Source organism: Camelus dromedarius, chromosome 21 (assembly GCF_036321535.1).
Source record: "Camelus dromedarius isolate mCamDro1 chromosome 21, mCamDro1.pat, whole genome shotgun sequence".
NCBI classification, from domain to species: Eukaryota; Metazoa; Chordata; class Mammalia; order Artiodactyla; family Camelidae; genus Camelus; species Camelus dromedarius.
The window spans coordinates 20,433,854-20,446,411 of record NC_087456.1 but is presented as its reverse complement, the minus strand read 5'-3'; the positions used below and the strand labels follow the sequence as shown (position 1 = coordinate 20,446,411).

Here is a 12,558-nt window from a genome sequence, read left to right as displayed (position 1 = left end):
ATTTAGAAAATATTAAGAAAGTTTGTACAGAGGGATGTTGTTTCCTTCTAAAATTCTTTAACTTTGGACACCACAAACCACAAGTGACTGCAATCTTTTCATTTAATCATCTAATCTATAGTATAAAGAATAAATATGGATGGAGGAAGACTATCTTTTTTAAGAGTACAAAAACACTTACACTGTAGCAATGAAGAAAACTACTGACATTTAAATGGTCAGGTTAATTGGCCTCAACTGGTGTTGGTTTAGTATCTACCACAGCTCAGAGTACATTATTACTTACACGTCAGACAAAGAAAGACAAATACTGTATGGTTTTACCTGTATGTGGAAACTAAAAACAAACAAAACAAAACAACAACAACAAAACAAAACCAAAAAAACAAACAAAACAGAAACAGACTCACAGAGAACAAATGAGTGGCCACCAGAGGGGAGGGGGTGGGGGGTTGGGTGAAATAGGTGAAGAGGATTAAGAGGTACAGACTTCCCGCTATAAAAGAAATAAGTCAACAGGGATGTAATATCTAACATAGGGTATACAGTCAATAATACTGCAGTAACTTTGGATGATGACAGTTACTAGACTTATGGTGATCAATCCATAATGTATATAAAATGTTGAATCACTATGTTGTACACCTAAAACTAATATAATATTGTATGTCAACCATACTTCAGTGAAAAAAAAGAACATGTTAGTAGTCTAATGGAATTCATACCAACTTTACCACATGGCCAAAATCACCCATAAAAACACATTTAAAAGATTACTCACCACTGAATTATTTCTGTGATTTGGGCTTCCCAATGTGCAACTGATTCTTTCTTGTCTGCTAGGTCTTTTACCTCTTCTTCTAACTGCTGGTTGCGTGTACTTAAGTTCTCATACAAAGCAGTAAGCTGAAAGGCAGTTTTAAGACACTTTAAAGACATGTGTGACTTTTAAGAACAGGAATTCAAGGTGTTCAGATACCTCCTGTTAAATCTGGTAAGTCACCACAGTCCACTCAAAAACTCTTGTCTTCCTGATTTCGTATTATGTACCCTCTGGTCACTGAATCTGGAAATACCAAGGGCTCTGAATTCTCCTCTGCCTTTGCTTTTCCCTTACTTACTCCCTATATTGAATTTGTTCCATTGGCCTGAAGAATTCTTTCTCTTTTTTTTTGGTCAGAAAATGTCTCTATGTCATTCTCTTAAAAAAAAAAAAACTTACAAAAAATGGACAGTAGAGTATAAGTGAATTCCAATGAGCCCATGACCCCAATCTCAATAATTATGGCCTCAATGTCAGTCTTATTTCACTTGTATTCCTGTCTTCTTACCCCTTCTTCCTGTATTATTTTGAAGCAAATCCCAGACACCATATAATTTTAACCATACATATTTCTATGTATATCTCTAGAAAATAAGGCCCTCTTTTAAAATATAACCACAATATCAAACAAACTGAACAAGTTTGCTTACATGATCACATACATAGTAACTTTAAATTTCCAGTTGTCTCAAAATATCAAAAGACTTAACATTTTGTTAAATTCGATCATGATACTAACAAGTAAACATAACTCAATGGTTGCTGTATCTTTAGGTCTCTTTTATTTGCAGGCTCCTGACTAGTCCATTTAGGCTGCTGTAATGGAATCCCACAGTCTGGGTGGCTTGAACTGGAAACATTCCTCGCAGCTCTGGATGCTGGGAAGTCCAAGATCAAGGCACCAGCAGATTCAGTATCTACGGCAGGCCTGCTTTCTGGTTGTGTCCTCACCTCACATGGTGGAAAGGATGAGGGACCTCTCTCTGTAGGGTCTCTTGTCAGCCTCTATAATCATGTGAGTCAATTCCTTACAATAAACATTTTATGTACATGTGTGTGTATCTTCTATTGGTTCAGTTTTTAATACAGGCTATAACAACATTCTAAGTCAGGGGTCTGCAAACTTTCCAGTAAAGAATTAGACAGTAAATAGTTTTGGCTATGTGGCTTCTTTTTAGAAATAATCGTTTTTAAATGTAAACATCATTGTTAGCTCATGGGTCGTACCAAATAAGTCTGAGGGCCGGGTTTGGCCACAGTCCTTAGTTTGCCAACTCCCCAATCTAAGTTCATCAGGAATTCTCCTAATGACCCAGGGTTTTTCTGGTATGTTTTTAACCTGTACTTCTTTGAGAATGGCAGTTCTGGCACCATTCATAATGCAAAGTCTGATTTCTTTCCCTCTGCCAAAGGACAAATTGCTTTATGCATATACAGCTGTAATTCTCCATTTAATCCTACTGCCAACCTCACTGTCTTCTTGGAAGGAAATAGGGTGAGAGAAGCTGTCACTGCTAACACACACACTTATCTGCCTATTGAGAACAAGGGATTTAAGTTTTGTATCACAGAGTGTGCCATTTATCTTTGAAAATGGATTTTATAAGCTTTGGTTTTTGGTTTTTTTTACAGTTTTATTACATACTTTAAAATTCACCCATTATATGTGTATGATTTGGTGATCTTTAGTAAATTTAAACATTTATGCAACAATAACCACAATCTAGTTTGGGAACACTTTCAGTACCTGATAAATTTCCCCCATGCTGGTTTGCAGATTCTGGCTTCTACCCTGAGTTCCAGGCATCACTGATCTCTTTTCTGTGCCTTAAGTGTTACCTTTTCTAGAAATTTAATTATCAATGAAATAATACAATACATAGTTTTTTGTATCAGGTTTTTTTTACTTATCGTATTATTGAGGTTCAATCATAATGGTTGAACATATCAGAAATTCACTCCTTTTCAGAGCTGAGTAGTATTCTATTATACAGATATTAGTACACTCTATCCATTCACTACTTGATGAACATTTGTGTTGCTCCCAGTTATTCGCTATTGTGAATAATGATGCTATGAACATTCAAATATAAGTCTTTAAGGGAACTATGTTTTCATTTCCTTTGGATAAATATCTAGGAGAATTTCTGGGTTATACAGTAAATGTATACTTAACTTTTTTTCAAAACTATTTTCTAAAGAGGTTACACCATCTTGCACTCCTACAAGCGGTGTATGAGTTCCAGTGTCTCCACATCCTTCCCAACAGTTAGTATGGTCACTGACTGATGATATTCATTCTTGAGGCTGTACAACAGTAACTTATTATGGTTTTACCTTGCATTTTCCTAATGACTAATGATACTGAACACCTTTTCATGTACTTATTTGTTATTTATACATCTTCTTTCATGAAATGGCTTTTAAATTTTTTCCACATTTTTTCCTTTGGGTTGTTTGTATTATTTCTTATTATTGAGTTTTTTTCTTTTTTAACTGAGGAATAGTCAGTTTACAATGTTTTGTTAATTTCTGGTGTACAGCATAATAGCCCAGTCATACATACACATACATATATTCATTTTCATATTCTTTTTCATTATAGGTTTATTATTAAGTTTTAAGAGTTCTTTATATATTTCAAATATAAATCTTTTATCAGATAAATTATTTAAAAACATTTCCTCCTCATATATGTACGTCTTTTCATTTTTTAAATATTCAATTTATAATTATTTTTCTCTCATCGTTTGTGCTTTTAATATCATATCTATGAAATCTTTGACTAACCCCAAATCACAAAGATTTTCTCCTATGCTTACCTCTTGTATTTCACTTTATGATCTACTTTGAAATAATTTTTGCATATGATACAAGGTAAGGATCTAAGTTAATTTTTTACACATAGATATCCAATTGTTCCATCATTTGCTGAAAAGATTATCCTTTTCCCACTGAATTGTCTTAGTCCTTCGCTGAAACCTGATTGACCATAAACATGTGGTCTTATTTTTGGACTCTTTACTCTGCCCCATTATGCCAATACTGCAGTCTTTGATTACTGTAGATTCACAGTAAGTTTCAAAATTCTGTGGTATAAATTCTTCAACTTTTGTACCACCCTATTCCTGCCAAATATTTCAGCTGTTATATTTTGTATTCCCATATATATTTAAGGATAAGCTTGTCAATTCTAACAAAAAGCCTACCAGAATTTTTATAGAGATTTACCTGAATCTATAGACCAATGAGGGGAAAACAGAAATCCTAACAATATTGAGTCCTCCAACTCAATTAACAAAGCATATCGCTCCATTTGTTTAGATATTCCTTAATTTATCTCAGTAATGTTCTGTAGTTGTCTTCTGATGGTTTATTCTGGGAGCTCTGAAATGACTGTTTTCAACAACTGTAACCACTTTGAATATTTTTTTCCTTGAAAGGATTAATCGATCTCCTTTTTAAAAAAATTTGGTTTGGGGAGGGGAGTTAATTAGGTTTGTTTGTTTGTTTGTTTGTTTTTAATGGAGGTACCAGGGACTGAACCCAGGACCTCGTGCATGCTAAGCACACATTCTACCACTGAGCTATATACCCTCCCCACTTTTAAAAAAAAAAAACTTTTTATCCCCCATCAATCTCTTCATGTTAGCAATGTCAGAAGTCTATCAGCTGTTTTTGAGGATGTTTTTTGCAGATACAATGTCTTCACTAATTTCTACAACACACCCTTTTTTGATCAATATTGCTTTTGACAGCCCTTCCAACTAATTTGTGGTTGGGGTTTCAGCTGGAGATTTGCAAGAAGAGGAGGAAAAACAGATTTTGCACTGTCAGGTAACAATAGTTACAAATAGCCTTAAATAGATTTGTTTAGTATTAGTCAGAAAAAAGTTACTCTTTTCATTCTTTCTGAATAAAAAGCATGGAGACTCTGGAGCCAGAATACCTGGGTTCCAATCTTGTTCTGCCACTTCCTAGTTCTGAGAGTAGTAGAGTAGCTTAATCTCCCTTTGCCTCAACTTCTGCATCTATAAAATGGCAAAAATGATGGGGTATACCTCAGAGAATTATTGTGAGAATTAATAATTTATATAAGATAACTCAGAAGAGGACCTCCAAAAAGTAAATTCTACTAAGTATTAGTTCATTTTGCTTGCTTGGGAATGAAGTTTTACTGCCTGTATATTGACATATCTAGCTTATAATAATTTAAGATTCTATAGGAATATGGAAAAATGCTCATGATATTTCACCTGAAAAGAGATTAGAAAATAAAATGTATGTATGACTGCAATTATATAATAATATGTATACAAAAGCTGGAAAGGAACATATAAAATTAAAATAGTTATTTTGTGATGATGAAATCACGGGTAATGTTCATTTGTGTATTTTCAATCATTTTGTGTAATCTTGCTTTTTTGTAAAATAATTATATAAAAACAAGATACAGATGATAATGTTTCTTACTAAAAGCCATTTACTTTCACTTCTTGGTATATATGGCTAATTTTATTTGCAATAATTAACCTTTAATAGAAACTTCTGAATACAGACTTTTTCTGAAAATATCAACAAACTTTCTTTCTGTTTCCTTTTTAATTTTTATTTTTGGAGTTGAGAAATATGACTGTGAGAATCTATTAGTTACCTAAGTTTCAAAATTAACATAATAATTGTTTTTTTCATTTCCATATCAGAAGTTCTGTTGAGAAGGCATTCAGTTCTCCTTCAGCAGGTTCCCAACGGAACAGCTGGTATAGCAATGGCACAGGTGTTCTCTGGTTATCCCTCTTGGGGAAAATACCCAATTCAAGCCAAACCAGAAAATGAATTAATGGAAAGAAATAGTGAAGATGTGCAATTAGGTGAACTGATAGTTAAGTAGAGAGAGAAGAAAAACTGAATAAAGGAGCAAAAATAGAGAAGATATTACAATGAAAGGAGACCCAGTTCCTCCCCTATTTCTCAGGGAATAAATATTTCTCTATTATCTTTTGTCACTGAATACTTGCCAACCATATGAATTTGCTCTCAAAGTTCTATTTGTATCTTTTATCATATCTTGCAATTTAGCAAGACAAGCATTTTTTTCTAATCCTAGGAGATAGGTCTTTAATTTTTTCCTTCAGTCTCCTCAAACAAAAAGAGTATTGTAAAAAATTATTTCTAGAGACGTATTTCTGGTAAACTTGCCAGAGCTTTATGGTTAATAATGAAATAAAACCAAGGAGTAAATATAAGATTTGATCTCCATTCATTTGATTATATTACAATTTTTCTTAATCTATAGTACCATCTTTTACTAGGTAATTAGAAACTCTACATGAAGTGGCCTTCTAGAGTTTAATTATATTTCTTACCTCAAGGTAACTCTTAACAGAATCTTAAAATTCTGTCTTGTAGACAGAAATGATGTTTAATTTTGTAGTCATATTAGTCAAGCACATGAAATAAAAATTATGTGAACTATTTGGATAAAGTTTAAATAGTGTTAGTTTTATTTTAGTGAAAATAACTCAGAGTTATACAATAATGTTCATATAGTATTCATAGTCTAAAAAATCCATTTATGCTACTTACTATTTGGCCACTTTCCATAGCATCCATATGCATCAGCTTTGTAATTACAAAAGAAACTAACACAGTTCCTTCTCAAGTAGTTTCAACCAAAAAAGCAAAGTCATTCTTAAATGCTTAGAAAACTAAATAATCATGGGGAAAACAGTGAGAGAAATGAAAAGAAATATGGAACACAATGGAAACTTGAGACAGAGTGAAGAGTTTCTCTTTTACAACTAGCCAGAGTCTTTCAAATTGTTACTGAAATGACTATTAACTGAACATAATACTTTTACTGGAGGAAAATGCTAGAACTCATTGTAAAACACAGTTAATCCAAGCCTTATTTTGATGTAAGTAAAATTATTATAACTCCTGATTAATATTAGGATTTTTATAGCTATTAACACATACGAAATGCAGAATGATGGCAGTTCGAGGAATCTGAGATACTAAGAGGAAAAAGATTTCATTAAGTATTTAAAATTTTGTTCATAAATCTTTCTACTTCTAAGTTTAATCTAGTTTAATAAATCTGCTCCTTATTCAAGCTATAGAGTTTAGGCATAGTTGGTTTCTTTGAATTTTTACCTACCAATGGCATTATTTCTGGCTATTATCAGTTCTCCATCATGAATATGACATCAGAGTTGTCAAAACTTCTCTAGTTTGGCCTAATCGTTCCTGTTCTTGCCAAGAGGCAGCCTTAACTTAGCTAGCCAGGACAGAGTAAGTGATGAATATGAGAGAAAAGAGTAAAAGAGAACAGATGGAAAGTGAAATAAAGAATAGGGGCTCAAAAAATAAATGGGGCAAAGCATAAGATAAGATCTCTCTCCAGAAGACTCCTGTACAGATTGGTATAATGAAAAATTGCCTGTACCACAGAAGCAATCCTTGCATACAAGGAGAAATATTAAACCAAAAATGTACACCAAATATAAAATTACACCTACAATTTCTATCATAGTGCTGAACATCTAGCATGTGGGAATGAATATAAATGAGACTGAATCACTCACCTTATCAAGTTCACTTGTCAGTTTTTTATTTTCTTCAGTTAATAATACTTTTTCTCGTTCATACTGTTGTTTGAACTCATTTTCAAATTCTTCCCTTTCACTTTGACTAACACAATTCAAAACATAAAAGGGAAAAAAGGAACTGAATTAAAAGTAAAATAATGGTATCCCAGACTGGCTATTGTACCATATGCTTTATTCTGAAAAGTCACTTATGTTTTGATTGCTCCAAATTGCATTCTTCTCCCTTAAAATTAAGAAATCACAATCATTTCCTTTTAATTAATAAATAGATTTGTCTGCTTAATAACATCTATTTTGTTTGTCATTTGAAAATCTGAAGAAGACATCTGTGATTTGTAGACTTCCTGACCATGCTCACCATATTTGGTTGCACGTACACAAAAAGGATGGGAAAATGAGGAAGTTAGGGAAAAAGGAGGATATATGGATCACAATATGATTCCTTACACTCAGTTCTAGATTGCACAGAAAATTCAAATTACGTATCCAACATTTCTTACAATACACTCAGCCCATCTTTCATTACTCCTTCCTTCCTTCTTCCCTTGTCACCTATGTACCCACCAATCTACATATATATATATGTAAATACACACACAGCATATTTAGTATTATAAAACTTATTTTAAATGACAGCTCTGGGGACAGAACTAATTCACCCTTAGGGGTAAACACAGTTCTAACAAACTTTTTTAAAACCTCCTAAGAAAGAAAGGGGAATCAATTTTTGAATACGGAGTTGAAGTATATATAAAGAGCAGTTTATCTCTACAGCAGTTTGATGGAGGATGTTAGCAGAAAATGAAATTTAGAAATGAAGCAGTTCTGGGTAATTTTATATGACTGCTTCCAAGTCAACAAAGAACACAAGTAATCGTTGATTTTTAAAATGTAATCTTAAAAAATCCTCACATCACTAAATTATTGGATATAAATTATAATTAAATTACAAATTCCAGGAAAATAAACCATCTTGTGTCCAAGCAAATGTGTCATGTTCCTTATTATCTATAGTCAAAATGTGAAATTTAGTTATGTTTAAGAATCTTTATTCAGAATCCGAACAATGACAAAAAATACGAAAAATTACAAAGAAGCCTTTCAGAAAAATAAGCACATGAATAAACTGGGTAAAATTTCTTTATAAAACCATTTTTGTTTTTTTCTTATTAGCATCAAACAAAAGTTAAATCTCTCCCATATTAAAACACAATATACAAACTCTTCCATAAACCCTATGTCACACTTCATTTTCCACTTTCCCTGTCTTCCCATTCGACCACCTTTAAATCTTGAGAGCTTGCCATATCCGCTTACTCATTGCCTGTTTCTCACCATGCCAAAATCTGGCTTCTGTTGCCTCCACTTCAAAAAAAACTGTGGTCTCAAAACTCACCATTGTCTCGACTTACTACATCCAAGCTGCTGGCTACCTTTGACAATGCTGTCCATTCCCTCCCTCTTGAAATGTCCTCTCTTGGCTTCAGCCTGATCTTCAGCCTATATTTTGACTTCTTTTCAGCTGCCTTTGTGAATCCTCCACCCCATCTTTCCTCCCCGTAAATGCCAGTGCTCTCAGGTATTCTGTCTCAGGTGCTCAGCTCTTTTCTTTACACATTTTCTCTGAGCTGTCTCACTTACTATACTACCTGATTGCAATTATCATCTATTATGCTGACAAACTCTGAATCTGAAGCTTGTCTGGACTTCAAACTGCTTTATTTACTTTTTCAAAAAACCAGCTTTTGGTTTGGTTGATTTTTTCTATGGTCTTGTTAATCTCTATCATATTTATTTCCTCTCTAATCTTTATAATTTCCTTCCTTCTGCTGCCTTTTGGGGCTTTTTGTTCCCTTTTTCTAATTCATTCAGCTGGTGGGTTAAATTGTTTATTTGAGATTGTTCTTCTTTTTTGAGGAAGGCCTGTATTGCTATAAACTTCCCTCAGCACTGCCTTTGCTGTGTCCCATAGATTTTGAGTGGTTGTGCTTTCATTGTCATTTGTCTCAAGGTATTTTTTAATTTCAGCTTTGATTTCCTCATTGACCCATTGTTTTTTCAATAACATATTGTTTAATCTCCGTGCTTTCCTTTTTTTCTCCTTTGTTTCTCTGTTGTTGATTTCTAGTTTCATGGTATTGTGGTCAGTAAAGATGCTTGAGATAATTTCTGTCTTCTTAAAATTGTTAAGGATTCTTTTGTGCCCAAGTACATGATCAATCCTGGAAAATGTTCCATGTGCACTTGAAAAGAATATACATCCTATTTTTGGGGGGTGTAATGTTCTGAAAATATCCACCAAATCTAATTTTTCTATTGTATTATTTAATTTCTCTGTTGCCTTATTTATTTTCTGTCTGGAAGATCTGTCTGGTGATGCTAATGCGGTGTTAAGATCTCCAACTATGATTGTATTCCCATCAATGTTCCCCTTTATCTCTAAGTAATTGCTCTATGTACTTAGGTGCTCCTATATTGGGTGCATATATATTAACAACTGCTGACTTGGTATCTCCACAAAGATGTCTCCCAAGCACCTCAAATTCAACATCTCCAACCCAAGAGAGCAACAAATAAATAGTAACAAGTTCCCACCAACCCATCTACCTTCCTCTCTGCTCATATGCTACTTTCTCTTCTCTTACTACAGGGAAAAACGCAGTTAAGGTCAACCCCTTCGCTTATGCGCCTGCTCAAGTACACTTCCCGAGCAGTTTTCTCCTCTCTCTCCTGAATAATCATCTACTGGATAATTTCTATCAGATTACAAGCATGATGTTATTTCTCCCATCTAAAAACAAAAACATAAAGCAAAATAACTTCTTTATAGATACATTTCTCCTCCAATTACTATCTTACTGTACTGCTTGCTTTCATAATAAAAGACTTCCAGTAGTAAGTGTCGCCAATTGCTCTCTTTCAAGTCTTTGGATCCACTGTGAGGTTTTTGCCCCTACTGTTCCACTGAAATTGTTCTTATTAAAGTTACCAATGACCTTCAAATTGTTAAACTCAACTGCCAGTTATTTGGTCCTCATGTTATTTGATCTAGATCTCATCTAATTTGACATATAGGCAGATTTGCTATGCATTCATCATAACACCAAATTTAGACATCAAACTTGCCTAGTCTTCTTCCTATCATTCTTGCTGCTCTTTCTCTATCCACTTTGCTGTTTCTTCCTCATTTCCCAACTTCTAAAGACTGGAGAGCCCCAAGACTCAGTCCTAGTTAATGAATATAGAGAGAAAAGAAGTCCTAAGTACAATCTCAAATAGTCTTGTACCTTTAAGTATCATGTGAGTGATAAATACTTCCAGGATTTTATCTCTAGCCTTGAAATCCAGGATGGTCTATATGATGGCCTACTTGACATTTCCACCTAGATGTCTAAAAAGTATCTCAAACATTTGTTTAAAATGAGTTCCTGATACTCCCATCCCAAACTTGCCTTTTCCGTAGACTTCCTCTTTAAATGGTAACTATATTCTCCTAATTGCTAAGGCCAAAAACTAAGCATCACCCTTCATTTGTCCTTTCTTTCTCACTCCATATCTTGTCCATCAGCAAATAACATTATCTTTACCTTTAAAAAAACTGGAATTTGAACATTTCTTACGGCCAATTCTGCCACCACCCTAGGCCCAAGCCACCACCATCCTTCTGGATTATTGCAATAGCCTTCTAAATGGTTTCACTGCTTTTTCTCTTATTTAGTTCAGACTATTCTTAACCTAGTAGTCAGAGTAATCCTGTTAAAACACAAGTCAGTATTTGTCAATTTTCCACTCAAAATCCTGCAATGCTTCCATGCCATGGTTTTAGTCAGAGTAAATAATTGTAAGCCACTGAACATAATTTACAAAGCCTTGCATGATCTGGCCCCCACTACCTCTCACATACCTCTCATTATTCTTGCCCCTTAATTCTACTTTATTCCTATTGGCCTTCTTTTTAGTATTATTATTTTAACAGATTTACTTTTTAGAAAGGTTCTGGGTTCATAGCAATAGTGAGAGAAGATACAGAGACTGCTCATAGACCCCCCTGCCCCACGTAGGCAGAGCCTCCCCTTTTATCAATATTCCTCACCAGAGTGGTGCATTTGCTACTACGGATGAAACTATATTTGATGCATCATTATCACTCAACTCCACAATTTACATTAGGGTTGACTCTCTGTGTGGTACATTCTAAGAGTTTGGACAAATGTATAATGACATATATCCACTATTACGGTTTCATATAGGGTTGCTTCACTGACCTAGAAATCCTATATTCCGCCTATATATCCCATCCTCCTCCCAATCCCTGCAACCACTGATCTTACTATTTCCATAGTCTTGCCTTCCCATTAATTTTTTTTAAGAGACTTGTTATTCTTCATGTAGAATGTTCTCATACATCTATATAGATCCTTCCTCACTTTCTTCAGTCCTGAGAAATCATCTTCTCAGTATATTTCTCCCTGGCTATCCTATATATAGCCTCCCCCTAAATGCTGCAGAGCCTCCATCCTCTGTCTTATTTTTTGTTCTTGGAATTAATCATTACCTAATATAGTCTGTATTTTACTTATTTTCTTTGTAGTCTTTCATCATAACTAAAGGAAAGTTCCATAAGGACAGATAATTTTTATCTATTCACTGCTGTGTCCCCAGCACCTACAACAGTGCTTTCACATAACAGGTTCTAAAAAAATTTGTTGAATGAAGGGACCAAAATGAATTAAACTCAGGCTTCCAATATAACTTGAGAATGACAATAACATATTTTCAGTTATATAAAACAGAAATCTGAGTATCACTGATAATTTCTCCCGCTTCTCATTTCTCATATCTGGTCATCATGTCCTCCAGGTTCTGTCTTCACAGTAGACCTTCTGAATCCATACACTTCTCTCCATTTTCATTATCATACCTAAGGTCCAGCCACCTTGTATCTCAGGGCTAGATTCCTACCTGCAGACTGCTCCTTCCACTCCATTCTCTACACAGTAGCAAGAGTGATCTTTCAAAAATATAAATGTAATCATGTAATTTTCCTTCAGTGGCCTTAGGATAAAACCCAAATTCCTTAGTCCTTCATGATCTTGACTTTATTTTCCTTTGCAGTCTCATTCT

The 12,558-nt window shown here is 34.1% G+C and overlaps 1 protein-coding gene across 13 annotated transcripts in view; it reads right to left on the bottom strand.

Moving 5' to 3' along the window:
* CDC42BPA (CDC42 binding protein kinase alpha) overlaps nucleotides 1-12,558 on the bottom strand; it is a 237,400-nt gene that overhangs the window by 64,753 nt on the left and 160,089 nt on the right. For all 13 annotated transcript variants that reach the window (XM_031438480.2, XM_031438472.2, XM_031438479.2 and 10 more), the window contains 2 exons: nucleotides 7,411-7,516; nucleotides 782-906 (listed from right to left, as the gene is read on the bottom strand). In XM_031438480.2, the coding sequence (XP_031294340.1) occupies nucleotides 782-906; nucleotides 7,411-7,516 (231 nt within the window). The remainder of the gene's footprint in view (nucleotides 1-781; nucleotides 907-7,410; nucleotides 7,517-12,558) is intronic.